This window comes from Lissotriton helveticus, chromosome 2_1 (genome assembly GCF_964261635.1).
Source record: "Lissotriton helveticus chromosome 2_1, aLisHel1.1, whole genome shotgun sequence".
NCBI lineage: Eukaryota > Metazoa > Chordata > Amphibia > Caudata > Salamandridae > Lissotriton > Lissotriton helveticus.
This window is the reverse complement of record NC_136059.1, coordinates 1,331,931,696-1,331,953,263: the sequence shown is the minus strand read 5'-3', so window position 1 is coordinate 1,331,953,263 and position 21,568 is coordinate 1,331,931,696. Positions and strand designations below refer to the sequence as shown.

Sequence of the window (21,568 nt, the reverse complement as noted above, 5' to 3'; positions counted from 1 at the left end):
CCCACATACATAAAATTTATGGCGCAGACGGAGCAACGCATACGCTGCCCTATCAAGGTCGAGATGTTAAAGCATGCGTCTCTTCGTTTCCAACTCTCTCCATACCCTTGGGGCCCCCGTCCTCTTATGAATAGCTTCCAAACTACGTACATCCCCCTCCAGCTCTACGCGCTTTTCCCGGCGCAGATTAGCATATGTGGCCGCCAGCGCAATGAAGTCCCCTCTGACCACCAACTTCAGGGCCTCCCAGGTGGACGCCAGGGACGTGTCCTCCACTGGGTTTTCGGCAAAATAGTGAGTAATAGTGTCCCGGATCTTAGCTACCACATCGTCCGAGTGCAGCATAGTATCTCTAAGCCACCACCCAGCCGAGGGGGGTCTGATGTTGTGTAGCGAGACTTTTACTGATATGAGTGCATGGTCTGAAAGGGAGCGAGGCGCAATGTCTGCTGCAGATAAGTGAGGTAAGAAGGCTGCTGTAGCTAAGAAATGGTCAAGCCGCGCGTACGTTTTATGCGCTGCGGAGTAGTAAGTGAAGTCACGCTCTTGGGGCTGCTGTACACGCCACACATCATGTAGTCCACCCTCAGCTAACCACTGCTTCCCATCCTGTGACCATGCACCAGCCTGCTGCGTCCGCTGTCCCGATCTATCCACGTCACCCTCCATTACAAGGTTAAAATCCCCTCCTACCATGATTAATGCATCTGGGGACGCCAAAACCTGCGTAAGAGCAGCGCAAAGGAAGGGTTCCTGTTGAGTATTCGGAGCATATATGGACCCTACCGTGAAGGTCACCTCCCCCCACTGGACCCGTACCGCCAAGAACCTCCCCCTAATGTCCACCACCTGAGAGAGCACTTTCCCATGCATACGGTTACTAAATAATAGGGCCACCCCATTCTTCTTGTTCGGGCCAGAAGACCAGAGCTGCACGGGGAAACGCTTATCCTGCATACGCCGAGCATCCTTAGCAAGCAGATGGGTCTCCTGCAACAAACACACATCCCTGTCCGAGTTCTCCAAAAGAGACAGTATTGCAGCGCGTTTCACAGGGCTATTGAGGCCACGTACATTTAGGCTCACCACTCTCAATTCTCTAGTCATCACAACACAGTCATAGGGAAAACCCAGCTAACATTCAGGGGACAGTCAGAGCCACTCCGCCCAGCCGAGGATACAGAACTCGTCAGTGATCACACACTTCGTAGCCAAGCCAAGGATTGCACGTGAATAGAGTTCGGACCACTCCACTCCTGAGTGCGAGCGACAGCCCCCACCACACTGGTCACCGCATTCAACAGTGCACATCTCCAGAGCAACCTGTGCGGCATCGCTTCTCTCTCCCCACTCGCGCTGGAGAACCAAGCCCCCTCCATCGTGGCTAAGCCTCCTGAGAGCTGATGCGGAACCCCCCCCCCCCTCCCTCCCTCCCCCAAACCCACCGGGCCCCCCTCTCCCAAACCCCTCACAGAAAGAAAAACATCTTGACTCCTTGTCGGACATAACAAGAAAAAGGAATAAACAACAGTCCGTTGAACAGGCCCTAATGGCAAGGGAACATGACAACCATCCTGTCCAATCCCAATTCCTGATACGGGACATTCCCTCCAGCACGGACACTTACAGGAACCACAAGGGGTCACCGCCCGGGCCCTCCGGCGCCAAGCACATCTCCGAGAGGCCACGCCATAGAAGTAAAGCCTCAGGCATCACCGGGAGCATCTGTCACAAAGGCCACTGAAGCCACCGCGTCTCCTCTCTCCTTCAAGCTTAGTGATCTGTCTGGTTTCAGAGCCGGCGCCTGCTTGCCCACCTTCTGCCATTCCGCAGAGCGCCTGCGGCGTCTGTCAGGAGAGCTGCTAGTCTCAGACGGGGTAGTCGGTCTCTCCAAACCCAGGATTGAGCACGCTGCATCTAGCGACCGCACCTACACCAGCTTAGACTTCCACTTAAATATAAGCCTAAATGGGTGCCCCCACGAGTAGGGGACCCCCTGCTCCCTCAGGTAAGTAGTGATAGGCTTAAAGTCTCGTCGCTTGAGAAGCGTGGAGGCCGCTAAATCCTGATACAGTATCGGGTGGTGATCGCGAAAGTTGAGCGGGACATGGTCCCGCCTCAAGATCCTCTCTTTAAGTTGAAAGTCGTGAACACAGACGAGGATGTCTGGAGGGGGGGACTTGGAACCCCTGGGCAAACCCACACGATGCACACGGTCCATCTTAATCTCTTGCAGATCAGCCTTGTCTAAAATATGTCTAAAGAGGGCCTCCACATACTCTCGAAGGTCTGCCCCTTCCCCTTTTCAAGGCACCGCCCTAATCCGAATGTTATTTCGTCGAGACCTATTCTCGAGGTCCTCAGTGTGGGCTTGGAGGTCTAGATTCTGCTCCGTGAGACTGATCACGTCCTGCTGCAGTCGGTGAATGTCTTCAGCTGTCCCCAAGTCATGGTCCTCTAGAGTAGCGACTCGCTCCCCCACACCATCCACGTCTCGACGCAAATCTCTCATGTCCAAAGCAAGCTGAGTGCGAAGCTCCGTAATATCCTCCTTGATGGCAGCAAAGAGTTCTAGCATGAACGCTTTAGTTGCAGGTGCATCCTTGTCAGACTGGCATGGAGAGTTACTAGAAGCCGGTGAGGCGGACTGCTGGAGGTTTTTCTGGCTATTGTCTTTTGGCAATTTGTCTTTTTAGGTCTCGCCTTTTCCATTCCGAAGGAATGGGAAATGGCGAGAATTCAAGTGCTCGAAATTCTCGTGAAACCGCCGCTTTTTTCGTGCGGTTTTCATCGAGTTCACGTGGCCACAGGCACGCGCTTTTGGGCCATAAACTTTCCCCCTCCCCAGCCAGCTTTGCCAGCAGCATTTGCCTCATGAAAGGCTTCCGCTGCCCCGCCCCCCGCCCTCACTTATTCACGGCCGCACGCCGTGACTTCAAAGGGTGCATCTTGCTTAACAGGCCGGGCTGCACGCATGTCTCGCGCTTTAGAGGACCAACAATATAAAACCGAGCAGTGCACACCAACGTAAAAAGTAAAACAGTGGCTTTATCTGAAGAATTTAGTCACTGATGAGTATTAAACACTCATGTACACAACATAGATGAATAATCAATTGCCTACTATAGACAAACATCGCAGGAAAAAAAACTCGCCACTGACACGGAGCCGAGGAGTCCTATTTAGAGAGTTGCCTTCTGAATACAAGTAACATCGCAGGAAAAACAAGCACTGGTGTTGCCAATAGGTCTCGCATTAGGAAAGTTTATGTCATTTACAATAACAATAGGTTAAACTTTCCTAATGCGAGACCTATTGGCAACGCCATTTCTTGTTTAGGCCTAGTCGCCGCCATTTCCTCGTCACTGCGGGTTTGCAATGGGTGTGATATTCCAGGCCCCACCAGCTCCACCTCGTTCCGCCACTCCTTGACTATTCGTCCTCCCCCACAGCCACAATGGAGCTCCGTTCCAAGGGAGGTGGACCGCTGCTCAGCTCCAATGACCAGACCCTCCAATTTCGGGAAGCCTAGATCCAGCACGGCCCCTCCACAGGGAAGTTGCTCTTCGCAGTTCACCGGCGCCAGAAAGGAGTGACAGGCCGCGTGAAGGCCAAAAGCGTCCTAATGCCAGATTGAGGCGGAGTTATAGGCAGGCAGTCGCAAGGAGGAGACACCGCTATGCCCCCGAATCAGACCTGACCGCACCTCCCTCCAGCGGCCGATCTAGCACTGACTCATAAGCGCTGGGCACCCCAGCTCAGAAACTCAGGCCTCCCAGACTCTCCTCTCATATCCGCCTCCCGACGAAATGCGGGCCGACTGCCTGAAGCTCTCCCGGCACCTAGTAGCTGCTCCTCCCCTTCACCTCAGCTCATAGTCATGCGGCACTGCTTGGGAGCACTCACCCGAAAAACGGGGATCTCCACCTCCGCAGCCGCTCTCGCTGGCAGGTCCGGAGCACTCCTTCAGGCCTACGATTGCACCCAGAAGCACTGGCCTCCTCTGCTCATAAACTCAGACCTCCTCAGATCTGCCTCCCGCTGAAATGCGGGCCGGCAGCCTGCTGCTCTCCCAGCACCCAGTAGCAGCCTCTCACCTTCACCTCAGCTGGAAGTCCTGCGGCACTCACCCGACAATCGGGGATCTCCACCTCCGCAGCCGCTCTCGCTGGCAGGTCCGGGGCACTCCTACAGGTCTACGATTGCATCACCCGCTAGGCCCCGGATGCCGCCGGTAACGCCAGGCGCTCTCCTCTCTCACACCCCGCGGAGGCCCAGTGACACACAGGGACGCACAGCCGCTCACTCGGGGCCCCCGGCAGTCCCTCCGCGGTACCAGCTCCGGCGAGAGTCAGGCGGGGCGATCTCCGCAAATCACCGCTGCCGCCGCTCGTTCTCCCCAGGCCCCGGTGCTTCAGGTCCGCTCCTGCCGCGCGGGAACAGAGTCTTCCGCCACGGAGCCACACAGGACGTCAGCACCCACTGGCTGTAGGGGCTCGTCAGGAGACGGGGACACCGCCTCCGCTGTACCGCAGCAGAGTTCAGACAGCACACTCCACTCGGGCACAGGTCCGGACCCCGGACGTCCCGGCACACAGTTAGGCCTCACCGCGCGACCGATGGTCGATTGGGGGCTAAAAAGCAACAGGCAGTGCTCCCCGGACTCCCGAGTCACCCTGGAACGCCTTTCAAGCGTGGATGGGCCCCACAGAGGTCTGCTACACAAGGCTTCTAAATGCTGGGCACCGGAGGGACCGAAAACGCGTCCTACTCCGCCGCCATCTTGACCACGCCCCCCTCCTCTAGTTGTGGTATTTAGATCAGCTTCACCGGTGGAGTGTGCGCTTGCTGGGCTTTGTAATTGGTTGTTGGGGTAATTCCTCCTCTCGAGCCTGTATTAAGTAAGGTTGACACCCTGGCTCCTGAGTACATGCAATATGACCATCTAATTCTGCTGTATTTCTGTGAATATACTGCAACAGTCAACATATTTCCTTCCACTAGATTTATATGACTTCTTGTAAATGTGATTGTGCATAAGGTTTTTGCAGAGCCGGTTGAGCCAAGAACTTTTTAAGAAAGTTTACTGCTGTGCCTTCTTTGGCGGACCAAAGGGAGACTTTGATTTTCTTTATATAAGGTACATTTGTCTGCTGTTACGTTGATAAAGTGTCATTTGAAGGCTCTTTTTACTGTCCTTGTGACCAAAGATTTCCGAAAGGACCGAAGGAGCATGTTTCCCCCCATGAGAAGGCCTTCTACATTCTGGAAAGTTAACATTATCCTATTTAAATTAATGTGTCCTACTTTTAAACCCATGCATTAATCAAAACTCCCAACATTTATCTGAAGGGTGACATTCCTGGTAGCTATTACATTTTCCAGATTGAGTGGTGAACTTCAGTATCACAGCACTAAAGAACGTTATACTGTTTCCTTACATCAAAGTACCCTAAATAGTTTACACTTCTTTCCAAACGTGGTAGCTGACTACCTCATAAGTCAGACAGTTTCCTTTTCCAACTTCCTTTCCTGACCGTCCTTTCTGGATGAGATCTTTTCAAAATATAAGATGTTTTTAAAATGTTCATTGTAGTTTACCATAGGGAGACTCCACAGTCTGGGCGAATGTCTGAATAGTAAAGTATGGGAAAAATGAAGAAAGTTTATTTAACATGAACATAAATATTAAAACAATTTTTATGTTAATGAAAATGAGTAAACTTCTACAAGAGAGTAAACTTACTCAAAATTGTAAGTTACCTTTGTGAATCACGCCTGGCGTTCGTGAATTCTTTGATTGGGTTTAGGGCAACAATGTTTGTCTAAAAACAACCAGCACGCCCCTCCTAAAATCCACCATATTTTGTCATCCATTGTTAGCTGGCTCTATCTGCAGATCCGACTCAAGTCCCTATTGGACATTTTCACTCTACTGTTTCTGTCTTCTGTGGGACGTGGTTGCCTGGGCACTGGTGCCTCAGATGCCACCACTGTCCAAAAGGTCCTTGCGACTGCCTTCAACAATACTTAAGACATCATCTGCAGCTTTAATTTCATAGCTGCCTCTGGAGCTCTTTTCAAAGAAAACGGAAGGTGCACAAGTGCCTCTGGAGCTGTCTCACCCTTGAAAATGAAAGGAAATTCTTAGTGTGACTAGCAAGAAGAGCAAAGCTTTTTTTGAAGACCAACCTCTTTTCCTAGACCAAGAGTTTTTTGGGCATTCAAGAATGTTTTGAACTTGCTCCAGATGTGCTTGACCTTCTCAGCCTGGAATTATAGGTGCTTTAAGGAACATGACATTCAGAGGGTAGACTCCTAACCCTCTTATATCACACAGGTGCCGGGATTTATTTAAACCTTCAGAATGCCAGGACCTTCATTCTTCCTCTAAAATTGATTGCCTCTGTCCTTGTGCCCCCCGCCCGTGGAAATTTGTTTTACATGCCTAAGAGTTACCTTTTCCATCTGTTGAGCCCAAATTGAGCATACCAACAAAACTCTTGCTGCTGTGTTCTACCGTTTAATGGAGGTCTACTAGAACCATGGCAAACTGCTTAGGAGGAACTCTTTTGGTGCCGGCAGTTCTCAAACAAAACTCTAAGCTATTGGGCTTGTATTCACTTTTTCAAGTTTTTACATTTTTTGTTATCTCATGCTTCTTCTGAGAGTTTGGTGGTCAAGCCTTTCCAACAAAAATGGGCCCCAAGACTTTCGATAGATGACCATCGTACAGTGACTCCAAATGCCTTGACTCCCATGTGGCACAAAAACTTACATTGCAGGATACTTTGCACCACCAGTGGTATATACTTTAGATGTTGTGTCTATGACTTATGGGAAACTGTGTCTTGACTGTAATATGCCTCTTAAATTAAATGATTGGCCCTTTTCCCAAGCGGGAGAAAGACTGCCTAAATACAATTTCAGAAATGTGACATAGGGTTACCCGACACAGGCTGTTCTGTAGGTGCACACACTTTCCTGTGGTTCATGCCTAGATGTGCCACACTGAGTTTTCTGTGGATGTGCAAGCAGTACTAAAGGATATGCCACTTGCTCCAAAGGGACAACTTTGGGGACATGAGTTGCCAGAGCATGGCGTGAATGTAAGTTCTTTGAATTCCCAAGTGTCTGCTAGGTCGGACTCCCTTTGAAGGTCCCCTGTGCCCCCAAACAGCTTACTAATGGCAATCAAATTCCTTACTCCCACGTTTGTACAGCAGGGTCTGATAACCTCCTGAGTCTGGCGCTTGTCTGTCTTATCCTATCGAGGGTTCCTGTGGCTTAATTGAGCTAGTCACCCCACATTTATTAAAATACCATAAGGCTGCTAGATGCTACTGTCAACCTTGCTCACTGCTCCATCAGGATTCAAGCAAGCCGGGCCGACGAGGCTGAAATGCCAGAAACCGGTCCCCGGTAGCTTGTCTCCTTTCTGGTGAAGAATTGGCTTGGTAGTTTGGTCTGCCCTGTTCCCATGATGCACTGGGCCAGGGACAGACTAATTTGCATATAGCCAGGTTCTGAGCTGGGATGGGGCAGTGAGCTAAATAACGGTGATGGATCAAGCCCTGATCTTTGGACTGGGTAAGAGTGGTCTGCTTAATTCAGACACTCTGTTCATCACCACCCCCTTTTCTGAATCGTTTTTGGCCACTATAGGTGTGGCAGGGTATACTCAGACATGAGTCCCTTGTTCACTGCTCCATCAGGATTCAAGCAAGCCGGGCCGACGAGGCTGAAATGCCAGAAACCGGTCCCCGGTAGCTTGTCTCCTTTCTGGTGAAGAATTGGCTTGGTAGTTTGGTCTGCCCTGTTCCCATGATGCACTGGGCCAGGGACAGACTAATTTGCATATAGCCAGGTTCTGAGCTGGGATGGGGCAGTGAGCTAAATAACGGTGATGGATCAAGCCCTGATCTTTGGACTGGGTAAGAGTGGTCTGCTTAATTCAGACACTCTGTTCATCACCACCCCCTTTTCTGAATCGTTTTTGGCCACTATAGGTGTGGCAGGGTATACTCAGACATGAGTCCCTTGCTCACTGCTCCATCAGGATTCAAGCAAGCCGGGCCGACGAGGCTGAAATGCCAGAAACCGGTCCCCGGTAGCTTGTCTCCTTTCTGGTGAAGAATTGGCTTGGTAGTTTGGTCTGCCCTGTTCCCATGATGCACTGGGCCAGGGACAGACTAATTTGCATATAGCCAGGTTCTGAGCTGGGATGGGGCAGTGAGCTAAATAACGGTGATGGATCAAGCCCTGATCTTTGGACTGGGTAAGAGTGGTCTGCTTAATTCAGACACTCTGTTCATCACCACCCCCTTTTCTGAATCGTTTTTGGCCACTATAGGTGTGGCAGGGTATACTCAGACATGAGTCCCTTGCTCACTGCTCCATCAGGATTCAAGCAAGCCGGGCCGACGAGGCTGAAATGCCAGAAACCGGTCCCCGGTAGCTTGTCTCCTTTCTGGTGAAGAATTGGCTTGGTAGTTTGGTCTGCCCTGTTCCCATGATGCACTGGGCCAGGGACAGACTAATTTGCATATAGCCAGGTTCTGAGCTGGGATGGGGCAGTGAGCTAAATAACGGTGATGGATCAAGCCCTGATCTTTGGACTGGGTAAGAGTGGTCTGCTTAATTCAGACACTCTGTTCATCACCACCCCCTTTTCTGAACCACAACAAGGGGCACATTCAAATGTGTATATTATCTTCGAGCTATGTGTTTGCGGCAGGATTGCGGGATCTTGATCGAGTAAGAAGTCACAGGATCTGTAACAAGTGATCCTTTATTTGTTACTCTTTAGTCGACAGCCCACAGACTTGAGGTTCAAAGCCAACCTAAATGTATCAATTTTCTGGTGTCTTCAATCAGATTTGTTTGTCCCCCTGCCCTTAGATGTGGGTCACTGAATACAGGAACCTGCCTGTTTGATACTTTGGTCCTGGATATGAGGTGGCTGATAAAGGGACCTTGTTGGCTTGTAGTAGGGTACCAGTGTCTGTAAGAGGCACAGACCTTTTAGGTCAATAAATGCCTTGTGTATGGGAGCCAATGAAATTATTTCAGTACCGTTTTCACTGCTCTTTAATTATTTTTGTATAATCTGACTGCCTGATTTTGCTTAGTCTTGTCAAATAGGTTCTTTGATATTCTATGATTGTTTCTCTTTTTTGTGCACCTGCTTTCATTTCGCTCGTATGTCCAATCAAGATATCACCTCATGGACAATGCTCATTCTAGCAGCTGAACTAATAAGCCTGCAACAGAGTGAAATCTGCACTGAGACAGATACATTGGCTTAACAAAAAAGCATTCTAGAATAAACTAAACTGCTTTTTAAAAACATTTCATTTAATTTGGCTGTTTTATTTTTCTTCCTGCCTTTTTCGTCCATTTCAAATTATTATATTTCTAATTTATTTTCATAGCCCTATTGCATGGAATCTAGAACCCTGGCCAAATGTCAATGAATAAATTGAAATGAAATTTGACCTGAAAGACTAGTAACACCAAATGTACTTCAATGAATGGAATGCACCATTTCCTTTGCAGAAAAACAACTAAGCAAAAAGAAAACGACTGATGGCTCAGAGAAAGGAATTTTGGAAAAGAATCAACTGACTTTGCCACGTGGTGATAATAGGAAAAAAGCACCAGTCCTTCACCAATATCCATCTCAAAATGAGGTCAAACCCCCTTCCTCTGTTTCCAAACGAGAACTCAAAGTCAAATCTGCATCTCCTTTGGCTGCTGCAAATCCAGAGCATGATTTATTAATCTCTTCAGTTAAGGCACAGACAAGGGCGTCGGGGAAACGGAATCAGCATCTTTCAGCAAGTAAGCTATTAATGTATTATTGTTCTCTGTAAGTGTTGTAAAGTGTAACTTTCTATAAGGGGACAGCAGTCTAAAGGCATGGTTAATCTTCAATACTTACATTTCTTTATTATTTCTCTTAGCCCAGATTTCCTCATTCTCCTGAAACACAGAGTAAGCGAAGGAAATGATAAAGCAAAGTCTTAGGAGCATACATTCTCCACTTTAGCGGCAGTGAGTTAGTCTTTGCCTTCTTCTGCGCGTTCTCTGCACTCAATTAATCCATTTCTCACCAGTGACTTTGCTGTTAGTTGCTTTTATTCCTTGTTTCAAGAGGAAGCATATGCTACAAGAAGCTCCTAGTTTACATACCTCAGTCCATGTAAATCATTATGATAGAAGCTTCTGAAGAAGAAGTGGTCCCCTTCACAAGTGGAAGATCACATTGTCAGACTCCAATTAGAGGAAGGGTGGGCTGGGGGTGGTGGATGTCACCATGAAAGCAGGGCTCATGGGTCATAGTTGTGTGAGCTGGGGTCATTAACATCTGATGTTCCAGGGATGGTCCTGCCAGGCCTTTTGCTGTCATAGGCTTTTTAGGGAGGTGGATTTGGGGTGTATACGAGCTCAGGACTTCACAGTTATCTAGCTGAACAGTAACTGATTGTTTAATTCATTGCTTTATTTTGGTATAGAAAAGTGCTTTAATACACAAGCAAAACATAATCATTGTCACAGAACAGACTACAGGTCAAATTACTTTACTGGTGCGCGGGCGGCTGTGCCTTGGGTCCTGTCTACTAACAACCCCCGATTCTCCCCCCAAACCCCCCGGGACCACTTGTTTCCAAAGTGAACCTCCTTTTTGTAGGTGCAATTTGCCTTTGTGCATCAGGCTGGGAGTTTGTTATTCTTTGATTGAGGAGAGGGCAACAGTGTTTGTTTGCAAATTATAAACCCTCCCACCCCTCCCCAAAACCCTCTGGCCCACCATTTTTGTCACCTATTGTTATCGGGCTCCATCTGCCCTGCCGATCCAACTGAAGTTAAGAGGATTCAGCTGTCCCTATTTGACAATTTCTCTTTCTGCTGTTTTTGAACTCAGTGGGACATGCCTGCCTTGGCACTGCTTCCTCAGAAGCCACTCCTGACCAAAATGTTTCTGTAATGGATTCTACACCAACTAAGACATCTGCAACTCGTTTCATAGCTGCCTTTGGAGAGGTCACACCCTTCAAAATTACAGGAAATTCTTTGTGTGACTAGTGAAAGGATAAACCTTTCTACTGACTACTTTCCTAGCGCTTAGAGGTTTGTTCGGGTATTAGAACCTTTTGGTCTTGCTTTACTTGTTTGACATGCTCAGCCTGGATTATAGATGCATTGAGGAAGATAAAATCTTGAGGGTACACCCTTCCCCTCCGTATCACACAGGTGCCTGGATTTTTTAAAACCTTCATAATGCCAGAGACCTTCATTCTTCCTCCAAAGTTGATTTTCTCTGTCCTTCTGACCCTCCTTAGGCAATTTGTTTTTCATGGCTTTTGTGTACGAAGCCAGGGAGGTGCATGAATTGCCTTTTCCTTCGTGTAGCCCAATATCAGCATTCCAACAACAATCTTGTTTCCTTGTTCAGCTCTTTAGTAAAGTTTTGCTTGAACCATGGCACACTTCTTAAGAGAAACTCTTTTGAGCCTGGCAAATAAAAAAATTAAATAAAAAAAAAAAGAACTTTCTATGCCATTTGGCTTGTGTCAGCTTATCTGATGTTTTTGCCATCTCATTCTTCTTCTTAGAGTTTGGTGATTGAAGCCTTTACAATTAAACTGGACACACAAGGCTTTGCATAGAGCAACACGGTACAATGAAACCAAATTCCTTGACTCCATGTGGCTCAAAAATGTACTTCTGGCAGCGTGGCACTTTGCACCGCTAGTGGTTAGTACCTCATTGGATGGTGTGTCCATTCCATGTGGGAAATTGCAAACTTGGCTTTGATAGCCTCCCAGATTAAATGAGTGGACATGTTTCCAAGTGGATGAAAGACCACCTGGATGCTTCAATGCACGTTTTTAAATGTGACATGGCCTTACACAGGCTGTTCTGTGGTTACAGCATTTTCCCTACGTTTTCATGCCTGAATGCACCACATGGAATTTTCTGTGGATGTGCAAGCTGAATTTAAGGATAAGCCTTTTGATAGTGAGAAAACAGACTTCTCTTGGTAATGCTTCAAGATTAATCGAGCCATTGCCTACTCTCTTGGACACACCTTCTGTCAATCTGCTTTACCAGCCGTGTTGTTGGCCTTGCAGCTATTTCAGGGTGCATCCTTCCGGCAATATCAACGTTCATATCTGGTGCAAGCCCTGCAACAGTTCTTCTCCTTTTTCCTGGAGATGTGGATCTAAAGGACGATTGCACCAGCTCCAGTCTCCGTCATCTCCTCCGACCACCATTTTTATCTTGTTCCGTCTCCTTAACTCCACTTCTGTTTGCCCTCTCTCTGCCTTCAGCTTCTGGTCAGGGGAAGAGGCTCACATTTTTTTTTTATCTCTGGGGAATCTATTATAACTGCTTTCTGGTTGATATAGAGTGTCTGCAAGGGTTCCACCCTCCCCTTTCTGTCCACTCCTCCAGGCTGTCTGCATTATCCAGGAAGTGTAGCTCAGTCGAGGCCTCTTGCTCTTAGAAGCTCTTACTATGAGAAGGGCATATTTAGTGGTTAACTTGTAGAAGGGGGTTGGGTGGAAGCACAGTATAACTATTCCATGAACGTCTTCGCCCCAAAGTAGGATAGAAGCCACAGGCCCATTTTAGAGTTGAGGCTTTTGAACATCTTTGTTAGTCATGACAAATAAAGACTTCTGTCCTTGAGTCAGGTTCTCTAGGTCCTGAACACACTTGATTGGATTGTTTTCCTGGAGCTCTAGGGTCTCTTTATCCATCTCCTGATCTCAGTCTTACAGGTTTTAGCTCTGCTTCACATGGGTTCTCAGCACTACTTGTTCACTGTACTGCCTTTCTGTCTCATGACTGCTCCGTGTATCTTCACTAGAGTTATGGCTTTTGTGGCAGCTACTCTCAGAAGGCCAGGAGTACAAGTAATTCCACTCATTGACAATTGGTTGGTGAATAATATTGCTTCCACTTTTTCAGACCCTACTTCGTTAGCTGGGCCTCTCGATTAGCGAATAGAAGCCTCACCTAGTCCTAATTCATAGATTGACTTTTTCTCCACCTTAGAGGATCTTGGACAATTCAAATATGAAGCTGATGTTTCGTACTCCAAGTCTTACTAAAGTTCTGTAAGGTAAGTAAGTAAATCTTTATTGTCCAATTAATAAAAATCATTGCAATCAAGAAATATATAAACTGCATTGGATTTCTTAAAAGAATAGGTTAAAAAAGTTATTAGAGTAGTAGTGTTAATTTCTTGGATCATCAAATTCAGAACAAATATATTACTAGTATTGAGGTAATTTAGGGCTAACATGTCATACTGGAATATTTAAACCACATAAACACATCAATAAAATAACTTTTCGGTCTGCTACTTACATTTCAGGTCATATATTTTTACATTTCATTATTAAAACATAGCTTCTCCTTCTTCCGTGCAGACAATTATTACCTCATTTCTTAAATAAAGTGCCATTGTGCTTTTCATTCAAACCGAACAACTTTTATTAGTCATGTTTCATAAGAAATTTTAAAAAATGAGCTAAAATCATAAATCACCACATCTGCAACAAAGGGAGGACAAATTGTTTATTATATATTCACAAAATGAAACAGCTGGGAGAGTGACCGCACCATAAGAGAAGCACAAGTTAGTCTCAAATTACACAAGCTGCGAGTCCCTTCTTCGAATACTATTTTTGGCAAACAGCCATAACTTCAATACAATATTAACAATTTAAAAAGCTTACTACTTTTACGGTCTTTCCCACCCAGTCTGCACAGATTTCCTCAGAGTGTACCTTTCCTGTTTTCGTGACTCTAGCAGTCACGCTGCCTATACAAATCTAAGTTTGGAACGTGTTCTGCTGCTGTGAATTTCCTGCAAAATATCCTAGTCACGAAGGTTCCCAGAAACACAAAACATGAAGAGGAAAAAACACATGAAAGTCAGACCACATTTAGACCTTTTTTCAAAGCAGGCTGTAGATTATTTACCAGAAAAATGTGCAACTTGTACATGCACTTTAACCACACATTTAAAAGCCTCATACAAAATGTCCTTCTTTACACAATGATAATGCTTCGCAGTTTCTGGGTGAGAGACAGGTAAACCAGAATAATGAAAATAATGATTAGGGCCTAAAGCTAAATTAGGATTTTGATTCCTTTCCTTCTCCTCTATAGTCGATTCTTCAACTACTTCTTTACTACCCCTATTCATTTCTCCCACTTCTATATTTCGCCTCTCTTTATTTCTTATTATAGGAAACATACCACTCACCTTAGCTGTAACCTTCCTGCCACATGCTAAGATAATCTGAAATACTAGGCATATAAACATGCCGGGTTGTTGCATGTCCAGAGGCGTACTTAATCTGACATCGAGAAGAGACTGGCCAAGCTGGATCAGTAACAGCAGGCGGGTCATGGTGCGTCTCAACAGGGCGGACGGTTGATGCATTTACATGAGTTCAAGGAGGCGGCTGAGTACGAGGCGCACTTTCTCTGCATATACGCCATAGAACGCAGGTATGGAGAGGAAGACAGGCTGGGCTGCACATTGGCCCGACTGTTGCGACCATCGGCCGGTAATTACTACATAGCAAGCTTGCGATCATCACAAGGGGAGATTCTGACGAGGGGGCGTGGCTTGGCAGCCGATGGAGGTAGACGCGTGAGCGCTGAGCTCCGCCGTGGCCTCCTCCATTAATCCTGGCGCTGGTGATCCTGATGACCTTGGAGCCCTGAGCTTGCCCGCATCTCCTCCTGTGTGCCTGGGGGCCTGACCGGAGACGGCGGGGACGGATCCCTGACAGCGCGGCACCCGCGCTGCGCCCGGTGTTCGGTGGGCCGAGCCGGCCCTCTTGCGGCCTTGACGCTCGGCCGCATCCCCGGTCTCGAGTACTCCAGTGGCCGGCCCGCGGCGGTACCTAGCCGGCCGCCGGCCACCACGGGGCCCGGAGCCCGGGATTTTTGAGCCTGCCGCGGCGGCGGGGCTCGGACTCCTTCACTGCGGAGCATCAGCGGGGACACAGCGGGGGCGCCTGCCGGTGAGCGGTTCTGATACCAACTCGGCCCGGGGGGGCCTGCTGCTGGCCGGACAGGGAGCGTGAGGCTGCGCTTGGACTTGGGCCTCTCTCCGCGTGGCCTGACGGGGTCGCGGCTGCCCGGCGCTGCCCCTGCCAGCCTGACTTTGGGAGTTTCTACCGTGCGCCTTCTGTGGAGCGCGGGCTTGGGGTGCAGACCAGCCCTGCGCGACCCAGGATTGAGCTGGGTCCGGACCCTGTGCAACCGGCCTGAGTGGGGGTGATCCTGCGCTGCTCCCTGGCCACCTACTATTGAGGGACTCTGCCACCGCCGGGGAACCTGGTGCCCGGCTCTGAAGACCCCCGGGGGGACTGTTTCTTGGCGCCCGGGCGCGCCTTTCCCTGCCCCTGCATCATTGACACCCTGGGGAGCCGCCCCTGCCGCCATTTTGGGCTGGTGGCCTTGTACTCTGCTTGCAGACTTTGGGGAGCGGAGCACTCAGAGGGGCTCCGTGTGCTTGGTGGACCGCGAGGCGGCGAGCGACCCCGAGGACTGCGGCCTGGTGAGTTGGACGCAGGAGAAGGCGCCGACCCTGTTGCTGCGAGGGCGAGACGTGGCCACCCCCATGGGGAAGCGCCCCCTAAAACCCCCGCCGGAAGCTGCTGGGGGGCCGGCGGATGGTCGGGGCCCCACTCTGGAAGCCATCCCGGCGGCGGGCCTACCGCAGAGCCAACTGGAGCAGATCCTGAAGGCCATTGCTGACACCAGGGAGGCCCTACATCATGACATCGGGCAGGTGTCCACGAGCCTGGGCCTATTGCGTGCAGACCACGGCAAGTTGGCGGATCGGGTCAAGGAGACCGAGACCCGGATTGCTGAGCTGGAACCTTCGTCGAAAGCGGCGGACGCCTTGCTGGGGGAGCTGCAGCAGAGGGTGCACATTCTGGAGCAGCGGGCGGAGGATGCGGAAGGGCGCAACCGCCGCAACAACGTTCGTGTGGTGGGCCTGCCGGAGAAAATTGAGGGGACCGACATGTTGGGCTATCTGGAGGCCTGGCTGCGAGATGTGGTTGTTCCGGAAGGGCTCTCGCCGTTCTACACCCTAGAACGTGCTCACCACGTGCCGGCTCGTCCCCCGGCCGAGGGCCGGCCTCCCCGCCCGGTGGTGGCACGGTTGCTGCATTACAGAGACCGGGACCTCATTCTGCAGAGGGCGCGAGCTCTGGGACCCTATCGAGTGGACAATGCCCAGGTATCCATATATCCTGATTACTCCTTGGAAGTCCAGAGGCAGCGGTCGACTTTTCTGGCGGTCAAGAAGGCGCTCCGGGAGGAGGGCATCCGCTACTCTCTCCTATTCCCGGCCCGCCTACGGATCATGCTAGATGGCAAGTCTTCCTTCTACGACACTCCCGACGACGTTTGGAGCTGGCTGGAGCTCAACAAGACCGGCGCGGATGCTTTTCATGCGACCGGGGAACAGCGGCGGGCGCCGCCACGGCCCAGGCGGGGTAGGAGGCGCAAGAAACGACCACCCAAAGTTCGGACACCCACGGTCTCACAAACTGAGCTGGAGCGCAGAGATGCCCTCCGGGCGGTCTCTGACATCTCCCAGACATTGGACGCCGCGACGGCTGGGGAGTCGGGATCTCGAGGTGGCACCGGCGGGGGGTCCTCGGAGGAGTCTGTGATTGGAGACCCCGCGCCACCCCATGTCACGCCTGGAACTGCTGATGGTTTGCTGGACGAGTGTGGCTAATGCACCCCTGCAGTGGTATCGTATAGACTGCTGTGTTCCTGACCGGGGTTTGGGGCTGGGGCGGTATTGACCTGTTGGGCCTGGAACTGGTGTTGGGCGGCCGACCTCTGTGGTGATGGTCGCCTTCCTTATGGAGGGGATGCGGGACACTTGGGGCACGAGGGGGAGGCCTAACTGGCCTGAAAGAGTGAGCTGTTTGCGGTCTGCTGAGGAAGGCGACAGGCCACCCCCTCTTCTCCCACACCTACTGTGGGACTCTGGTAGTTGCCAGAGACTGTTACTGTTGGGAATTGCTCATTTGGATGGGTTTCTGCTGTTGGGGACCTATTCTGGGGAGGGGTGGGACATGGGGTTGTTGGGGACTGTCGGGGTTTATTTTTTGGGGAGTAGCCAGTGTGTGTGCGAATGCTGCTTTCTTTGGGGTTGTGTTTGTCATGAGGAATGGGGACCCTCCTTGAACTGAAATGTGTGACCTGGAATGTGAGGGGCCTGAATTCCATGCTGAAACGCCACAGGGTTCATGCCCATCTTGTTCGCAGGGGGGTTCAGATTGCCTTCCTGCAGGAAACCCACATTGATCTACCTGAGGGGCGGGCTCTGCAGCGCAGGTGGCGGGGGCATATGTTTTACACCACCTACTCGGCCTTTGCGCGGTGGGCTTTGATATGGGTCCGGGCGGGGGTTCCTTTCCAGCCTCTGGTGACGATAGTTGACCCCGAGGGGAGGTTTGTTGCTGTGCAGGGCCGCCTAGATGGGAGGGACGTGACGCTCTGCAGCGTATACGCCCCTAACGTAGACCAGCCTGCCTTCTTTGCGCGACTTTCCGGGAAGCTGGCGACTGTCCTGGCTGGTACGGTCCTGCTTGGGGGGGATTTTAACTCAGTACTGGACGTGGAACTGGATCGCTCACACCCGCCCCTAGCGCAGGCAGCGGCTCACAAGTTGGCGCAGAGTAGGAGAACGTGGCAGAGTAGCTGGGGCCTAGTCGATGCGTGGAGGACCCACCACCCAACGGAAAGGGATTTCTCCTTTTACTCCCCTCCACACGATCTGCATGTTCGTTTAGACAGCATTCTGTGCTCACTGGACATCCAGAGCCTGGTCCGCCACAGTGAGTACTTAACTAGGACGGTGTCTGACCACAACCCTTGCCTGGTGACGATACAGTGGATGAGGCGACGCCAAGCTATCCCGACGTGGCGGTTGAATCCACTGACGCTGGAGGACCCGGCGTTTAAGGCCAGTGTACGTAGCGGGGTGGAGGGATACTTTGACACCAATGTGGGCACGGCCTCCAGCCGGGCGCTGGAATGGGACGCCTTTAAGGCGGTGGTTCGGGGCGTCTGTATTTCGGCTACTGCGGGTGTCCGTAAAACCCTACTGCAGGATGTAGAGCGCAGTGAGGACCGATTGCGCGCTGAGGAGAGGCGCAGCCACGCGGACCCTGAGGCTCATGGAGCGGTCTCCGAGGCTCGAGAGGTAGTGGCGGCAGCGCTGGAAAAACTGCGCTGCTTTGATTATAAGGAGTTCCTGGTCCGGGCTCACGCCGAACGCGACAAAGTGGGTTCGCTACTGGCGTGGTTGGCCAGCCCTGGAACCCGAGGCTCCCCTATAGTGGCGCTCGCCACTCCGGAGGGGCGCATGGTCTACACGCAATTGGACATTAACGACCAATTCCATCGGTATTACGAACATCTTTATAGGAGTAGGATGCCGGACCCCCCGGCGGAGCTGGAGGAGTTCCTGGCAGAGGCGCAGCTGCCCAGGCTCGATCCGGAGCACGCGAAACAGCTGGGCGGCGATATCTCCGTGGGAGAAATCAGGGTGGCCATCAAACACATGGCCCGCCGCAAGACTCCGGGTACGGACGGGCTCCCGATCGAATTTTATGTGGCCTATGCGGATGTGCTGGTCCCGCGACTACAGGAGGTTTATCAAGAGGCCTGGGACACGGGGCGCTTGCCGGCGTCTACACGCGAAGCCTTAGTGATACCCTTACTGAAGCGTGAAGGTGATGCGAGCTGCCGCTCGGCGTACCGCCCGCTCTCCATGCTCACCACGGATTACAAGATCCTGAGCCGGATCCTCGCGACGCGGCTCCTCACCCACATGCGTTCCTTGGTGCATGGCGACCAGGCGGGCTTTATTCCTCAACGCACCACCGCCACTTGTGTGCGCCGGTTGCTCCGGATCATGGGAGGGGAGGCCGCTGACTTTCCGAGTGCCGCGGTCCTCTCGATTGACATCGAGAAAGCTTTTGACAGCGTCGAGTGGTCGTACCTGCTCCGTGTCCTGGAGGCCTTTGGACTGGGCGAACGCTTTGTGAAATGGACTGCCTTGCTCTACGCCGCGGCCACGGCCCGTGTCAAAACGGGGTCCACCATATCAGCCTCTTACACGGTGGGTAGGGGGACCCGACAGGGGTGCTCTCTATCCCCCTTGTTATTTGCACTGGCCATAGAGCCACTGGCTGCGCACGCCCGGCTGGGCAGAGCATATGCAGGGCTCCCGCTGAGAGCCGACACCCACTACATCTTGCTCTATGCGGACGACTGTCTGTTGTTTCTGGCAGACACGGGCGACTCCCTGCGCGGGGCCGAACGGCTCCTGGCGGATTTTGGTCATCTTTCAGGGCTGAGAGTCAACTGGGGGAAGTCTTGCCTCTTTCCGCTGACTCCGGGGGCCGGTGACGCCCAACCGGAGGGTGCCCTGCGATGGGAACACCATTGCCTCCCCTATCTGGGCACTTTCATCTACCACTCACCCGCGGTTCTCCTAGACGGTAACGTCAACAGGGCAATTCGGAATCTTCAGGGTTGCATGGGTTTCTGGCGGACGCTGCCGCTCTCAGTCGCGGGACGAGTCGCGTTGTTGAAGATGGTGGCACTTCCCCGACTGCTGTACCTGTTTCGCACCCTGCCGGTCTGGATCCCCGCGTCAGTTTTCACCAGACTCCGCTCCCTAATGACGGGGTTCATCTGGGGTTCGGGTAGAAGACGGGTTGCGCTGACCACATTGATGCGCCCCAGAGCGGACGGGGGCCTTGCTGCCCCGGATTTTGAGTGGTACTACCTGGCGGCTCAACTGCAGTGGCTCACCCAGGCGGTGGCCTTGGAGTTCCGCGGCCCGGACGATATGTCGGGCGGAGTGCTCCCGAGACACTTCCTCTCCTTTCTAGTCTTGGGCCAGAAACTGGACCTGACTCAGCTCACCCTGGAGGAACGGACGATTCGCAGCTGTTGGCTTCGGGCCAACAAGCGCTCCGGTGCCGTTCGCCCTTATGCCCCGGAAATTCCGCTCGGGATGTGCACAGCCTTCCCGCATGGCGGGGACTGGTCGGCACTGGCGATCTGGGAGGAGCTTGGCCTGCTGATGGTCGGCGATCTGTACAAGGATGGCTCGCTGATTCCGTTTCAGGAACTCCGAGACTCTTACGATCTACCGAGGGGTGGATATTTGCTACACGCTGCATTGGTGGCTGGTATTCGCCGCTACTGGAAGTGTGGGCTCACTGAACCGCAGACTTCGGAGTGTTGCCAATATGTAGTGACGGCCGCTGGCACCTACAAGGCTGTCACGTGCCTTTATCGACGGCTGTCGACTGCTGCCCTGCGACCCTTGGATGGGCTGCGAGCCAAATGGGAGGGGGACATCGGGCGGTCTATTCCTGACACGGCGTGGACACAGCTACTGCGCAGGGCATGGAAGGGCACGAGGAACGCCAGGTTCCAACTGGTCCAGTTTTTTACCCTGCACCGGGCGTACCTGACGCCGACGAAAATCTCGCAGTACTTCGAGGGTGCGTCTTCGCTTTGTCCCCGGTGTGGGACTGCGGATGCGGACTTCGCCCACATGTTTTGGACTTGCATCAAGCTGACGGGTTACTGGGAGGCGGTAATGTCCTGCCTGAATGCTGTCACGGACCGGCAGATCGCTCCTGACATGGGTACATGCCTTTTACTGTGGTTCCCGCACACCCCCCGCACTCGAGTCACCAGCAAATTCTGTGACTTGGGTTTGATTTTAGCTAAACGTGACATCTCCATGCACTGGAAATCTACTCAAGGCCCCAGCTACGCGCGTTGGAAGACCACTTTAGAGCGCTGGGCGAGAGCGGAGAGTACATTGCGGCTGCGACAGGCTAGGAGCCTAGATAATGACAAGGCGCTGGAGGTGGCCAGGGCGTGGGAGGCCTTGGTGGTGGCGCTCCAGCAGCCGGATGGAGACCAGAGTGAAGATGAGGGAGGGACTCCAGGGTGAGGGCACTGGGACCGGGATTTCTCGCACACCAAGGCGCACACACTACTTACTATTACTGATAGCAACCTTGGGGGTCTTGACACTCCGTTGTATGACACCATTTACCCTTTACTGTGGTCCCTGTCCAGGGCGGGCGGGGATACCATGTTAATGACTGGAAGGGAAGGAAGCGGCACACTGGCTACGGGGGGGGGACTACGGGGTGGGGTGGGCAAGTTGGGGTCAGTTCTATAAAAAAGGTGTCTTGCTTGAGCTGAGTTGATTTACCGCATCATTCACTGATGTCTGAGTTGCTTTTATGCTGTAATGTTTCCTCGGCACTTGATTACCAATAAAAAATGTTTTTACAAAAAAAAAAGGGGAGATTCTGACAGGCACTCCTGATATTCAGACCGAGTTTCTTGATTATTACACACAACTATATACTACGCGTGTGGCCCATACCGGTGCTGACCGAGATGCTTATCTAGAGGAAGTGGCAATGGTTTGGTTGGAAAAGCCATGCAGCAATTTCTG

At 51.6% G+C, this 21,568-nt stretch overlaps 1 protein-coding gene across 4 annotated transcripts in view; it reads left to right on the top strand.

The window, feature by feature from the left end:
• CENPC (centromere protein C) overlaps positions 1-21,568 on the top strand; it is a 1,220,926-nt gene that overhangs the window by 532,973 nt on the left and 666,385 nt on the right. For all 4 annotated transcript variants that reach the window (XM_078676246.1, XM_078676245.1, XM_078676249.1 and 1 more), the window contains one exon: positions 9,559-9,843. In XM_078676246.1, coding sequence (XP_078532372.1) covers positions 9,559-9,843 — 285 coding nt within the window. The remainder of the gene's footprint in view (positions 1-9,558; positions 9,844-21,568) is intronic.